Source organism: Callithrix jacchus, chromosome 8, assembly GCF_049354715.1.
Source record: "Callithrix jacchus isolate 240 chromosome 8, calJac240_pri, whole genome shotgun sequence".
In the NCBI taxonomy this organism is placed as follows: domain Eukaryota; kingdom Metazoa; phylum Chordata; class Mammalia; order Primates; family Cebidae; genus Callithrix; species Callithrix jacchus.
The window spans coordinates 20492227-20508323 of NC_133509.1; the positions used below are offsets into that span (position 1 = coordinate 20492227).

Genomic DNA, 16097 nt, shown 5'->3' on the forward strand with positions numbered 1-16097 from the left:
TCTAGCTCTTTTACTTAGGGGTTAAAATATGATACTTGTGATGGTTGAATCTCTACTGCTCTACTTAACATCTAGGAAAAATTCCTGAACTCGACCACCCACTGGCCTAATGCATTTATCCATCTTATATTATTCATTCCAAAAAGGAATCACAGGTTAAGAGATTATGGACAAGAAGTAACATAGTCCAACCCCGGGACTGTCTCAAGATACCGACATGGCAGCACAACAGTCTACGAAAAGCAGTCAAGGTGTCTTCTCCATGTGACACCATGCCTCATCTTACATCAGTATGCTCCCAACTGGAAAACAAAGAAGTAGGCTGCTCTTACCAACAAATGCTCCAGAGTTTAAGGAAGGAGCAGCAGCTCTTTCTTCAGGGTTTAGAGTGAAGTTCTTTGAGTCTAAGTCCCAAAGAAAAGAGCTGCTGCTCCTTCCTCAAACTCAGCCCTGAACTTAAGACTGAAGTTCTTGTAATCCCAGCACTTTGGGAGGCTGAGGCGGGAGAATCACGAGATCAAGAGATCGAGACTATCCTGGCCAACATGGTGAAATCCCGTCTCTACTAAAAATACAAAAATTAGCTGTGCATGGTGGCGTGAGCCTGTAGTCCCAGCTACTCGGGAGGCTGAGGCAGGAGAATTGCTTGAATGCAGGAGGCAGAGGTTGCAGTGAGCCGAGATTGTGCCACTGAACTCCAGCCTGGTGCCTGGCAACAGAGTGAGATTCTGTCTCAAAAAAACAAAAAAAAACACTGAAGTTCTTAGACTTCTAAGTTCTTTGAGAAATACTTGGGAAGACAACTCTCACACTTGAGTCTATGCCTATGGGCTCAAAATCTCCCACACCATTCCTTGGGACTGGCTAGTAGGAAGAAAGTAAAGCAAAGGAATAGGGTCCCTACAGCCTGGGCAGAGGCAGGGTTCTGAAATTGGCTTCTCAGGTTGACTTATTAAGTAGCCCAAGGAATTCATCAGTTGTTATTCCACGAAATGTGGAATCCCTGAAAAACTCTAGAGAGACACAATACCCTTGGAGAGATGAGGGAAAAAAAAAAAAAAAAAAGAGGAGCAGCAGCATTTTATAAAGTCAGGCAATTTTATGAAGTTAAAAAGCTCAGAGCTTTGCGAGCAACAGTACAAGACCCAAGAGAAACACAATTGGATGTCTGCTACCTTAAGGAAGGTATTATAAAAAAAACAAGTCTGAGACTGGGCATGGTGGCTCACACCTGTAATTCCAGCACTTTGGGAGGCCAAGGTGGGAAGACTGCTTGAGCTCAGGAGTTCAACGCTAGCCTGAGCAACACGGCGAAACTCTATCTCCATAAAAAATACAAAAAAATTACCCGGGTATGGTGGTATGCACCTGTGGTCCCAGCTACTGAGGAGACTGAGGTGGGAGGATGGTTTGATGAGCCCAGGAGGAAGAGGCTGCAGTGAGCTGAGACTACACCACTGCACTCCAGACTGGGAGACAGAGCCAGACCCTATCTCAAAAATAAATAAATAAATAACAACAAAAAAACAAGTCTGTAAAACTAATGGGCAGAACAAGAAAAATATGCTTTTCATTCCACCTAATGCCTTAATTTGATTAATCCTTTCCAAACTATGAGGAAAATTGCTGAGGCTAAATTTCTGATTTTTTTTTTAATCAGAATAACTACAGTGGAGATAGGTTAACTAACTTACCACTAAGTGGATGACATAGCAGGGAAAAGAAGAATTCTAGAAAATTTTCTAGAAAATCAGAGGACCTGGAAAGCAGCCTTGGTTCTAGAACTTACTAGATACAGTATTTGGCCTTAAAGCAGCCAAGAGTCACCCTTTCAGTCCTAGTTTCCTTGCTTGGGAAAAAAGGAGAAGCCACAAATTCATTGGGACCGACTAAATAAGGGGTGTGAGAGGATCTCGATGCTGCAAAATCCTGCAGAATGCCTTTGCTACCACTGGGCACACAGGCTTTCCTGGTCTCACCTCAGTGCATTAACCTGCTATGCACAATTAGCTGATACTTTTCCAGACAGTTTTCAATCAGGAACAAACTATTCTGAAAGGTGGGGTGCCATGTGCTCTAGATATTCCAAAAAGCACCAAATCTTTGGGTGCTGGGTAACTTCAGCCAGCAAATATCCATCTTACTTCAAAGGGTATATTCCAGGCTACCATCCTCACTCTAGATCACTCAAGAGCCCTGTATCCGCTGGTCCTTATCAGGTCACAGTGATGTTACACACTCCTAAAAGGAAATTCACTAGGAAATCTACCCAGTGGAAAGATCACTTAGGGAGGTGTCTTGCTCTAGAGTCTCAAAGCAGACGTCAACCTGTTTCTTCAAACCTGACTTCAATCTGACTAGATCAGGTCAAGAGACTACATTTTAATTGTGACTCTCCTACTGGGTAGCAATGCTGCCCTGAATAAATCACTACTTCATGGCCTCGGTTTCTCTGATTATAGTGAGGGAATCATCTATGGGCTGAAGCTACAGTTCTCAAATCTGGCTGCTCATTAGAATCCTTTGGGAATCTTTTCTAGACTCCTGGACCTTATCTGAGATACTGGATTGGACTCTCCAAGGGAGAGCCAAATATATCTCATGTCCCTCCTACATGGCACAATTATGGATTATGAATGTCAAATAAGCTCAGCCACACTCCCTCCCACCTCCCCAGGAGCTGCCCACTCCTCTCACCTGTACTCCATGTTGCTGGCATTCTTACGAGTGGCACTGAGTTCCACCCCATTCTTTGTCCAGTAGCTGTATGTAAGGATGTGAGAGCTGGAGGTGAGGTTACACTGCAGGGTGACAGGGAGAACAGGGCTGTCTCGAATAATGACCTCTTCACTGGTGACAATCCTTGGTTCTGTAATAAGAGTGCACAATGATAGGGGGCAATAGCCTTCTATCCTCTGTAGCCCTGGCCTGAAATTTGGACGGGGTAGGAGGGGGAAACTAGAAAAAGAGGGAGGGCAGACAGGACCACATGAGGAATTTCACTTTACCACTTTGGAGGAAGTCAAGAAAGGAAAAACAATGATTATAAGCAAATGACCACTAGCGCAGACAACAGCCTGAAGACCAGTTGGCCTAGACGTGAAAGAATGGGAGTATTATGGGTGCTTGTACTGGCAACAATCCACTTATGCTTTTCAATACCCCGTTTTTATAAGAACCACCAAACAATTCGGCTTCAATTAGAAAACCAGGCTCCACCTTGCCATTCTGAAGACAAAGGCCATATCATTCATATACCTATTATAATAAATTCCCTATGGTGTCACTGGGCCTTGGAACAGTAATAATTACATAATACATGTATTGCTTTCCCCACGTTTAAATGTGAAACCTATGGCAAACCAGCCACGGCCATTATTTATGCAGAAAAAAGACACTGTGGATTCTAAAAAGCCAACTTCCTACTGGAAGTTGAAGCCATTTTGTAGAGGCAAAATTCTTGAGAAAGCATCATCAGTTACTCCTCTGTAGACATACTTAGTCCCAAAACAAGTTTTTTTTTTTTTTCTTTCAGAATTGCACTTTAAAACACATTCCATTCCGAGAGAATATAACTAGAGTGCAATACTGTGTTGGTATTATGGGCTCCTAGAATTTTAGAAAGGCCCTTAGAGTTCATTGAATCCCACTCTTTTTTTAAGAGCTGGAAAAGTAAAAATGATTTGTGCAAGGCCATAAGTATTACTAATGGCAAAGCTGGGCCTAGAAGACACATCTGACTGAATTCTCTATCCCTGCCCCCCCACCACCCCAAGACCACCCCACCACCATGTGCCCTAGGGCAAGGTATATATATATTTCACCTTCTGGTTCTATCCTGGGCTTAGATAACCTAGGATCACTAGCTTATCTACAAAAAATAACCTATTTGAGTCAAATATTATAATACATTGAACAGAAATGTTTAAAATCACACTATATTATTCCTGGAAGTTTCACCTTTAAAGCACTTTGAAATCCATCAGTATTAAAGTCAAGACATTTCTACATGTGTTGTCTTTTGTTAATGTGCTTTGTCTTTATTATTTCCCCACACTTAGTCCTTTCTCTACCTTTGGTCAAACATTTCCAGGTGAAGTCTAAACTAAGCATCTTTTCCCAACCACAATAAGAGGTATTTGCTGTCTGTTTTCCAATTCTCTCTCAGAAACCCTTGACTGACTTCCCATTTCCCTGTGTCTGGCTACTTCCTGTCTACAGCTCCGCAGCAGCTTCCCTCACCATTTTATGCAGTATTGTGCTGAGCCTTAACCTGAGGACAGAACTCTCTCCCTCCATGGGAACTAAGTTGCTTGCTGTTCAGGGACAGTGGAAGCATGGGGAAGTTGTGGATACTTGGGAAATGTAATGTCTTAAGGAGCTCCTAACCGATGTAACATTTCTGCCTTGTAGAGTTAATGTCTTTGAAGAATCTTGTAATAAAGCAAAACCTTAAGTTTGCTCAATTAACAAATTAGTTCTATTTTCCAACTCTGGCAAAAGGATAACGGTTATCTTCCATTCAGCACTGGTCCTTATCAGTAACATCAAACAGGGTCTCTATGTACAGATAATGGAGGCATAGCAGCCACTAAGACAGAAGCAGATGCATGTAAACACGTTAGCGCAGTGGTGTCCCATGGTTTCTAAGACACACTGGACAGAAGCCAAATCCCTTGGGCCTTAAGAAGTCGAGCAGAACGGCTGCAAACCCTGCAATGGAAGGCGCACACACACCATCAGCAGAAAGCATCACAATTCCAAGAAAAATCAAAACCAAGCAAAAACAAAAGAGAAAAAGATAGAACCAGTACTCCACAGAAGAGAAATTAAAAAAATATAAAGGCAACATTAAAACCCAAACACACTTAGATTTTTACTGAATTTTTATTATCCAATTTCATTTTCTGTCCCACTTGGGACTCTCCTTCTGGCTCTTCCTCTCAGATTGCACTGAGAAAGGGTAAACTCGGAGAATGAGGCCAAGAGCTTCCAGATGTTTAAATACAAGGAGGCCAAAGTAAATGCTACTCTTACCTGTGGTGATGCAAATGACCACTGCAGCTCAGGGAGATTAAGAAGTTGATGAAAGCAACCTGGTAGACTTTCTGCCAAGAATTCTTGGAAGGCAAAGGAAAGCACTTTTTCCCTTAAGGGTTAAAGATCCAGGAGAGAGTCAGCTGGGAGCAAGTGGATAATTTAAATAGGTTTAAATATGATTCTGCACCATAGGAGGTTTTGTGGGGTAGGGTAACCTGCCTCCTGTGATTGCTGTATATGAAAACTAGTGCTACACCTAGTTCCTTCATTCTGCACCAGGATGAAGGTGGGGCTTTTATTTCTGTGGCCAAGCACTGCCCAGTGAAAGTCCAAGAGAGATGAACATTTAGGATAAGCTCAAATGTGTTTACCTGCCACTGATTTCTACTTAAAAGCAGTGGGTAGCAGACCTTTACCCTAGCCATCATGCATATATAAAGAACATGCTAAGGTCAGAGAGATACCTAAAAACTGGGCACACTTCTCTTCCTGGCTTACATTACTCAAGGAGCACTGGGGAAAGAACAACCAGGAGGTCATTCTTAGATAGAACACTTAACCTCCCCATAGAGGAGTCTTTTGGGATGCTGAGATCATAAAACAATCCAATTAGAGTTGGATCCAGGGTGTTTTAAAAAAACAAACAAACAAACAAACAAAATAAGCAGCAGCAGCAGCAGCAACCTCCTGGCTCTCCAAAACAGCTAACTAGGGTTAACTGACTGATGGGAAGGACTGAAGAGAGTCTAGCCAGGATTTGGTTCAACCACATGCAGACAACCCTAAGTTAGGAGGCTTTTTCTAAGTAAATTGGGGGAATGCTATGTGTTCTTGGGATTGGTAGGTAGGTACCCGAAGCCTCATCTCTTTCTAGCCCCTTGGCATGGCTATTCTAGCTATGAGTCAGGCTCTTGGAAGTGTTACGTGCAAATGCCCAGCCCAGTCCATACCTACAAACTTCCACAGACCTTTGTGGCCATTTAGGTAACTCTGCTTTTATAAGGAAAGGAGCAAGGGGGCAGGAGAAGGAGGCGTGCAAGGGAAAAATATTGTTAAAAAAAAAATCACTGGGTTAATGTTCCCCATTTTCACACAGACAAGGTTTTCTTTTCCTCTTTCCAGAAGCAGGTTCTCTGATTCAACAGTGCTAACTGCAGCAGCCTCTCCTACCACTCGCCTACGAAGGACTCTTTTTTTCCTATAGGGATCTTCAAGTGGCTACAAAGAACAGATACTAATTTGCTATTTTCCATATAAGTATATAGACTCAAGGCCCATGTCTTACCACTTTCTGTATTACCAAATTCCTCATCAAAGTAAGATTTTACTAGTCTTACTTTCTCTAGGTCAATCAGCTCTTTAAGCTAGAATTGGCTATAGATCTCTCACTGTGTCCTCAAAGAGAAGGTGAAAGACCCAGAAGATCTTTCCAAAAGAGAATGCCCCCTCAACCATAACCAGGTCTGATATGGGTCCAGAACTCATCTTGGCCAGGAACACTGGTTCTGTGGTGACTTCTCCCTCCCTTTGCTTCCCAATGTAAAGTAGCAAGTCACTTTCGAGAAAGAGAAAAGAGTGGCCACAAAAGTCCTGGTGTCAGATGTACACAAAAGTCCAGGTGTAACGCATACCTGCTTGTTACAAGGGGAGGATTCTGAGCCAGCTGTTCAGCTCACCCCATTGCTATGAGAAACAGGGGTGGAAGTTAGTTTCCTCTTTTGTCAAGACACAAAGAAAAGGCCAGTGTGAGTGGTCTCCACACTATGTCTGGAGTTTCTATCCTCTGGGATAAGGCACACTGTGCCAATAGCAACTCATCAGAGTCAAACCATGAACAGAAATCAAATGCAACTCTGACTTCCAGACAGAGATGGGTTAAAAATAGTAATTTTTGTGCAAGGGGAAAATATTGTTTAAAAAATGGGTTAAAAATAATAATTTGCAGCTTAGTGTCACGTGGCTCCTAACAGCAAAACATGAAGGAAGTCCCAGGCTGCTGCTTGTAAGAGGAGACTCATGAGCAGGCCTAGTGAGGAGTACACTGCTGCAGCTGAGGGCTGTTATCAGAGAAGCACATGCTCCGGTTTTAGAAAAGAAAAAGAGCTGGAACTACGAAAATATCCAAGCTTACATGCCACCCAACAACCAAAACACACCACCACACTGCACCCATGGCAACATTCCCATCACAGAACAAGATGACACCAAGTCACAGTAAGGGAAGAGGCTGGGCAGACACAAACTTAAAACCATAGAGGTGAAGGCAGCTACTTAGAGAGCTTCGAACAGAAGAACAGAAGAAATAAAAAGTAGTTAGACTGGGGAGAGAAACAAAAATAGAAAGGCACCAGAGAAGAAATCAGCAAAAGTATAGCAGGAAACCTACTACAAAATCAAAGGGGAGAGAAAGAAACCATTTCAACACTACCCTCCTTGGACTGCCTAGTTTTGTGAGTTTTAATTTTTTTAAAGCTTCCCAGTTCTCCCTCCCCAACTCTCCCCAACACAGATGATTTTGAACAGTCACGGATTTCCTCAAGTTCTTTGTTCCTGAGAAGAAAGACACAGAGAAGGGTTGGGGGATAAGGGAGGCAGAAAGGACAGCAAAGAAAAGAAGAAAAAAAGTTGCCACAGATGTTTTCATACACTACAACCAGAAGGGTCATGGGTTTGAAAAAAAACGAAGACAAGGGGTGGGGTGAGTGATCATACTGGGGAAGAAGGAAAGGAAGCAGAAGGGAAGGGTCATCGGGCCACCTCTAATGACTACAGTACTACTACTGTAGGGTGCTGGACTCACTCTGAAGGACGCTTATGGTGGCCTGGGCTCGAATCCATGTTATGGAGGGGTTTTGCCTCAAGTCATTCCTCTTGGGGTCGTTGCTGGCCCTGCACTCGTAAGTCCCAGAGTCCTCCAAGGTGAGCCGGGTTATTCTCAGCACACTCACGCCGTTTGACCCGTAGGCGGTGTTTACGGTGACACGGCGCTTCCGAGCACCGTCCCACAGCTGTCTGAAAGACTCTGCCCGGTTGACTTCTGCGTACCACCACTGGATCTCTGGCGTGGGGCTCCCGACCACGTCACAGTACAGCTCAAAGGCGTCCCCCGTGAGCTTAGTTTCTGACATGGGCGACTTGACAAACCCAGCTAGAGGGAGGGGGAGCAGGAATGCAGTGACAGGCCAATCAGAAAAAAAAAGAATCAACAGCTGTTAATAGTAATTTAAAGAAAAGAAAAGAAAAAAGCAAATGAGTTGCAAAGAACAAAAAAGGATTCATTTTTAAACTATAAAGAGACAGTACAGCAATTCATACAAGCTTTCAGAAGAAGAACCACACCCTGGGAAGCTTATGAAGCAAAGGCAGGCTAATTACAAGCTGGGGCAGCCCAGGTGCTGGCCAGGCAGAAGCAAGCCCACTGGAAAGCATTTTAGCAATGGGCCCAGCTGGTAGGAATGAGAAAGCCTCAGGTCTTGGAAAGAGCCTCTTTCCTTAGAACACAAACCATTTATTACCTTTTCAAACTCAGGCAAGTGATGAAAGATAACCAGAAGAGGCAGTAGTTTTTTATATACCAAATCAGGGTCTCTCTTTTGGATGGGTAAACGCTTTGTTAGAAATGCAGTGTCTTTTGTAAGCCTCTACAGGAAGTATTAACTGACCTACTGGTGCCTTCTCTTGGGATTCAAAGTCCAAATTTCAACTGAAAGAGTAGCAAATTTCTCTCTCACACAGAATTCTATCCTGGGTTCAGATTAGACTTTTTCCACCTCCTATTCTTCCCTGGGACTATGGCAAACAAACACCCAGTTGTCTATATTAGGCAGCCTCTTCCTGAATGCAGACCCTCAGTCTCAGGAGAACAGGACGGCCTGTACTTCACACCACAGTGAGATATTAATACTTTGTGGGTCAGCTCAGAAGTGGGACCAACAATACCAGCAACCCAACTCATTGCCAGCGAATGGAGGGACTGTGCCCTCCATAACCCCATAGGTCCATTAACTAGAAAAATCTGAAAAGCCATAGTATTTGAAAGGCTCTACATAGTTGAGTTGCCTGGCTTCTAGAAGCCAGCTCAGAAGAGTAAGAAATGTACACTGATGAATTAAACTAAACACTAGGGTAAAAGGCAGGCCTCAGCCAACATTCTCAGGCACTACCCAGGAACTAAAGTTGATGCCTACCTCCAACTGCCCATAATTTGCTTGAGATTACACTTCCATAAGACAAGGTGAAAATGGCAGGAAGAGTTAAAAAAAAAAATCCAGGCTTATTTTAAAAACTTGAAGTTAGGTCCATAGGAAACAAAATCAAGAGTGCAAGCACACTCTCTCCTACCCTTCCACTCCACCTACGGTTCGTTCAGCATTTCTATCAATTTAGACAGTATCCTACAGTGTAAGGCAAGAAGCTAAAAGAGGGCATTCCGATTGGCTTGGAAACTTCCCTTGGGAGGCCTGCTGCATGAGCCAAGCCAGCCCCTCTACAGTGAGCAGGGAGTGAGGTCAGATCTGCCAACATCAGATTAAGAACATTCCACAGGAAAGGATCAACTAAATGGAACCGTTTTCCTATAGTCCAGAAGCCAAGGATGTAACAGAGCTAGCTGAAAACAGAGGTTACTAAGTGGAAAAATTCCTGTATACATTCATAGCAGTATTTGCCTTTGGTGATAACCTCACGCCATGGACTAAGAACATTAACGGAGGTTCTGTATTTGCTCAACTAGAGGCCAAGACCTCCAAATTCATACTAGTCTTTCAATTCCTGACATTTTTAGAATGTGGGGAGCACAGGAATGCAGTGATTAACAGGTTTAGACTAAACGTTCTGCCTTTAATATGCCATTTTAAACTACCTCTTCGGATCCAGCATGCATTCCTTGTAAAGAAATATCTACCAGAGGCCCTAAGAAGCCCAACAGATGTCATTCTCAGATGAAGGAGAACTTTTAGAATTACAGAAAGGAGCCCCCAAGCTCCTGCATGAAGAACTGAGCTCACTGACAAATAAAGTGTTATCCAAAGAGCCATGTCTCAGTCTCACAAACCACCACCTGCCCCACCTGTCAAAGTCAATGCCAGCTAATATAAAGAAAGAAGTAAAGGAAGCTGGTTTCATTCATTTTACTACTGGTTCAATCACCAGAGAAAACTGGGTATCAGTAAATTCCTGAAACGCAGTAAAAGTACCATTCTGTTTTAATCATATTCTTGACCATAAGTTGTAATCACAAATTATCTTATTATCACATTATCTGTGAACTTGGGGAGTTTCAGCCTCTCAAATGCTGTAATTATGTACTTGATTATGCCCTAGAACTGTTAGTGGATTTCTTTTGTACTTTTTCTCTTCTTCTGTATTGTACTTCAAAGAAGGCCTAGACTTAAGTCTTTTTGTCAATCTGCTGACCATGCTACTGTAAAAAGGGTGTCTGAAAGTATCCTTTCACCAAGAAGCCATCCAATTCCACTGTAACCCCAAGTCCCGATACTGCACAATTCATAGGTAGCCAAGAAATAGTCTGACTGTGATTCCCACTGTGCACAACTAAGCGAGTCACTCGGCCTGATCATGCCACCCTAGGCAAGACTTCTTGCTAAGAAAAAGGAATGCTGATCTGAATCCGTTCAATTTTCTACCTGTATCAAGGAAAACGGGACCAAGACAAAAATGTTCTTTGCATTAGTAAATTATATGATGTATGTTTAAACAAACTTTTAAAACACAAGATAAAAAAACCCTTTAAAATGCCAACAATGGACATTTTTCTGTGCTCTCTTTGAAGGCCATTATTATATTATTAGACATATATGGTGACATTTTCTAAGTATGCGTTATATGTTAGGCAATGTACTAAGCACTTTACCCATTATCTCACAACAGCTTTATGTGATAAGTGCCACTATAATTCCCTTAAAGATGTGGAAACTAAGGTCCAAAAAAGTTAAATATTTTGCCCACAGTCACAAGCTAATAATGAGAGTCTGGCCTGGAATCCAAAGGTGTCTCAAGTGAAAGCATGGTCTCTAAACATTTACCACAACTGCGGCCAATGTATCTCACTAGCCTGAAAAGATTTTTGTATTTACTTAAAAGTTAAAGATAGGCTTTGTCACCACTTAGTTTAATAAATACATAATTAATTAATAATTCTTGGCCACAAAAAGCCAGGAACCTTTGACCTTTGCAACATACTATGATCGATAACTCCTTAAAAGTATAATCTTACTAAGGAATGGAGATAGAGAAGCAATGAGTCAAAGAGTTCCTTAAAGCAACTGGGGGAGGGTGAACAGTGTGAAAAGATAAGAAAAGATGACTCTGAGGCAAGACTGCCTCTGGTTCTGATGATTCCAATGCCTTGCTCTGGAGAAGGCTGGCTTCAGAGAAGGAAGTAATTCACAAGACACTGGAAACATTTATCTGGTGTTGTAGTCAGGAGCCAAATAAATAAAGGGCAGCATCTGAAATTTTTATAAAACTTTGCAGTTTGCAAAGTGCTTCCACATACATCACATCTCATTTCATTCACACAGTTCCACAAGGTTCATAGGTGCAGAGACAGGTTCACAACCTGCCTAAGATCACTTAGGCAGCTAATCCTGGGCGGGGCTGGGACTAGAACACAGGTCTTCAGCTTAGTCTAGGGTTCTTTCCAATAAATTGTGCTGACTCTAAACAAACTAAGGAATTCCTTGATAGCTGAACACTCATCAAAAACCATGAAAACAAATCTATTTCCCCTCCAAACAGCATGGAAAAGAAAGAAAAGAAGAGAAAAAGAAAAGAACCCTCAACACAGTACTGTGAAATCACATTTAGCAAGGGAAAGTTATTAGCAACCATCCACCTCATTATCCATCCAAAATTAGCTTCAATTCAGGAAAAGAACCAGCACTCAGCAGCAGCAGGAGGTTCAGAGCCTGACTCACTGCCTGCCTTTCATTGCTAAGGGTTTTCAAACAATTATGTACCTTCAACAAGAAAGCACACACTGCCTAAAGTTGGGAGGCCAACAGAAGTATCTGTTTCTCTCTAGGTCAAGGGTCATCCAATATTTTGGAAAAACCCTAAATTTCAGAAAACAACCCCCACCCCACCCTCTTCCCCACCATCATCTCCACCCACTGTCTTAAGTGACTGGGCTAAGATCTGCAAGAGTTTTGAGAAAGTATTAGTATCAGTGCATTCCCAGCAACAATGATAAAGAGGGGAACAGAACAGTAATTACTGGCTTTGAGGGAGGAAGAGACTACAAGCTGATGTTGGAGTGGGTAGCGGGCAGAGCATTAAAAATGGAGGAAGCAAACCCAGGAGAAGCATAACGAAAAATTGCATAACTGGGGATGGGGGATGGGAGGCAAAGATGACAGCTGGGACTAGCAGCCGGAGAAAAGGAGGAGCTCGCTGGCAGGAAAAACTGGAAGTGTAGATATGCAGCAGAGGGTGAGAAGAAAAAGGGAACACAGAAGAGAGGGTTGAGCCCAATCCCAGGAAAACTGCTTTCATATATGCCCTAAGGAAGTAAAAAATGCTAGCCTAGCCCTACATAGGAGAGACCATCATGATTTTTCATATTTACCTCCAGGGCAACCACGCAACAAGAAATCAGACTAACTTTCTCTCTCCCTCAGCTGACTACTGCCACAGCCAGGCCTTTAAGTCTTGTCTGCTTTTGTCACCTTTTTTAAAAACAGCTGTTCCCTTCAAGCCCCCTCTACCTCTCATTCCCTGTGGTTGGCTCATGCTGTTCTTTCCTTCATGCCTCGCAATGAAGAGAAAATGACAGCCAAGGACATAGAGCATTTCTCTCCTCTGCCTCTGTCTCTCTCTCACACACAAATTCAAATCATCTACCTCAAAATAAAGACTGAGTAAGCTCCACTGACATCTAAATGTGAATATAGGGAAGAACCCTTAACTGCTGTGAGGCTGTCATAGATTTGAGCCTACACAAACTACTGAAGAGCCTGCCTATCCTTCCTGTTAATCAAACAGATCATTCATCACTATTCCTCAACACCAAAGGCAGGTCAGAAGTCTATATGTACTCATTCTATGTGTACTGACCAAGAGTAAGGCAGGCTTGAAGCTCTGGGAGCAGTGGAAATGCGGTAACCTCATTCTCTGCAGCAGGACAAGGTACCATGGATTAGTCTCATCTCTAGGTAGAGATGGCAGGAATTATAAAGCATTTTCCAAATTCAGACCTGCTCCTTCCACAGCTACCTTGATCAAGCAGATAGAACAAAAAATTTGGAAATTAAGATCATCCTCATCACTAGCTTCTAAACCAAGGTCCACCCTTTATTCTGAAATTATACCATTCAAAATGACCAAAGGCATCTATACTAACCAGCCTTCTGCTTTGGAGAAATAGGGGACTCCAGTTCATACCAAGAGAAACTACATAGTTTAGTGATCAAATGCAGCAAACTCTAAAATCAGTTGCCTGGATTCATATGAGGCTCTGTCACTAACTATGACTGTAACCAAGTGACCTAATGTCTCTGAGCTTCATTTCCCTAATCTGTAAAACGGGGCTAATAATAGCAGCTACCTTACAGGGTTATTGTGAGGATTATACGAGATAACATAGCTTAAAGCAGTGCCTGACACATAGTAAGCACTCAATAATGGTAGCTATTATTGTATGTCTCCATAGAAATAAGTGCTGCCAGGTGTGGTGGTTCATATCTGTAATCCCAGCACTTTGGGAGGCCGAGGCAGGCGGATCACCTGAGGTCAGGAGTTCAAGACCAGCCTGGCCAACATGGTGAAACCCCGTCACTACCAACAATACACAAATTAGCTGGGCGTGATGGCGTGCACCTGTAATCCCAGCTACTCAGGAGGCTGAGTCAGGAGAATCTCTTGAACCCAGGAGGCAGAGGTTGCAGTGAGCCAAGATCGTGCCCACTGCACTCCAGCCTGGGCAAAACAGCAAAACTCTACCTCAAAAAAAAAAAAGAAAAGAAAAGAAATAAGTGTTAAACAGGCCACAGGCAGCACCTGCAGCACTGCTCCACAACAGGCTGGGAAGCAGAACTTCACATCCAAAATGAGTGTAACTTAAAATCCAAGTTCTTCAAGAAACAAGAAAAAATTAACCTTAACCTTCCAAATAAAAATGATAACGAGAACAAAAATGTTAGCTGCAGAAGGGAATGAAAAAGAAGGGAATTCTTCATTTCTTTCTATCCTTAGAGCAAACCAGAATGAACAAAGTAATAATAGCAGACACACGTATGTGGATTCAAGGAATTATCAAGTGTTTTCAGAGTTATAAACCATTAAATCAGATATTATGAACAATCTGGAAAAGTCCAAGAATAATGAGAATTTTAAAAGGCAGTACAAATTCTCCTTTTCAAAAAGTCTTTTAAAGTAGAAAATAAACCTATCAATTATAAACCAGGCTGCTTAACAATGTTTGGGAACATACTGGATATTGAGCAGGCCAAACTGTTAATTTATAAAATATAAGAGGGTAGTTATGGAATCTGAGATCATGTCACATTAGCTTAATTTCAGCTTAAGAAAGGTCAGCTTTTGAGTCAGCACCTCCACAACATAACTTCTCTTAACTTTAAGCAGTTTCTTCAAATGGGAATAATGCTACTTACTTTACAGGGTAGTTGTGAAAATCATGTAACACTATGTGTAAGAGTTCTGCAAACTATAAAACTGTGCAAATGTTAAATTACTTTAGGACAGACAAGAAACAAGCATTTGGTATGACTGGTCTCCTTCAACAAAAATTTTTCATTCAGTCCTGTTGCCAATTCCTATTGACAAGCTAAATAAGTATGATCTACTTAGATCTGTGGGTTAAAAAAAAAAGTCAGTGACAAAAAAGAAAAAAATTTAAAGTATGATTAAAAAAAAAATGGGCCGCTCACGCCTATAATCACAGCACTTTCGGAGGCCAAGGTGGGCGGATTGCTTGAGCCCAGGAGCTCAAGACCGGCCTGGGTAACACAGCAAAAGCTTCTCTACAGAAAATTAGCCAGGTGTGGTGGTGCATGCATGTCTATGATTCTAGCTACTCGGGAGGCTAAGGCAGGAGAATCACCTGTGCCTGGGAAGTTGAGGCTGCAGCATGCTGGGGTTACAACATTGCACTCCAGCCTGAACTAGAGATGAGACACTGTCTCAACAAACAAACCAACCCCCCAAAAAAACAAAAAACAAACAAACAAAAAACTATGGGCCTCACTCATCTCAGAAAAACACAACCGAAGTTTTGCATGTTTCAGGGGTGTTCCAAACCCTGAGTCTAGATTGTACTACTGTTAGATGAGTGAACAGTTAAAAGTCTATTAAGATGAGAGCTCACCTTGTAGGGAAATGAGCCATGGTTTAGAACACTTGGGATGAATTTTTCAATTTCTTCAACCTCAGTTTCCTCATCTGAAAAAGGGGGACAATGATTCCTATCTTCTTCATAAGGTAATGCAAGATTCACATGAACAATGTATGTAAAATTACTTTGTAACCTGTAAAGCTATAAATGTAATAACATGTCAGTTTTATGCAAGCATTCTACTCTATTAGGTACAGAATGATCTAAAGCCGGGTGTGGTGGCTCATGCCTGTAATTCCAACACCAATCTGGGCAACATGGTGAAACCCTGTCTCTACAAAAAATAGCTGAGCATTGTGGCGTGCATCTCTAGTCCCAGCCACTTGGGAGGCTGAGGTGGGAGGCTGAGGCTGCAGTGAGCTATGATCATGCCACTGTACTCCAGCCTGGTAACAGAGTGGAGACTCTGTCTCAAGGGAGTAAAAAAAAAAAGAATGATCTAAACCAGTCCTGGGTGTTCTGTTGACATACCTCAAAGCAGTGTGGAAGAAACTGGGGAGCATAATTCAGACCCACCCATGAGGGAGGAGGTTGTCTATCAGACTGTTTTTCCAATCTTTCCATTCTCCAAAAGAAAAAAGCATTGCAGGCCAGGCGCGGTGACTCAAGCCTGTAATCCCAGCACTTTGGGAGGCCGAGGCGGGTGGATCACGAGGTCAACAGATCGAGACCATCCTGGTCAACA

General features: G+C 42.5%; 1 protein-coding gene across 10 annotated transcripts in view; it reads right to left on the bottom strand.

Moving 5' to 3' along the window:
- The window catches only part of NPTN (neuroplastin), a 71233-nt gene that overhangs the window by 28152 nt on the left and 26984 nt on the right, over nt 1-16097 (bottom strand). For 5 of the 10 annotated variants that reach the window (XR_004729606.3, XM_009005218.5, XM_002753317.7 and 2 more), the window contains 2 exons: nt 7841-8188; nt 2698-2869 (listed from right to left, as the gene is read on the bottom strand). Coding sequence is in view for 9 of the 10 variants with exons in the window: in XM_009005218.5 (XP_009003466.1) it covers nt 2698-2869; nt 7841-8188 (520 nt within the window). In the remaining variant the exon portion in view is untranslated. Of the gene's footprint in view, nt 1-2697; nt 2870-7840; nt 8189-15385; nt 15460-16097 lie in introns of all 10 variants that reach the window. The other 5 variants (XM_078333625.1, XM_078333624.1, XM_078333623.1 and 2 more) reach the window with 2 other exon arrangements.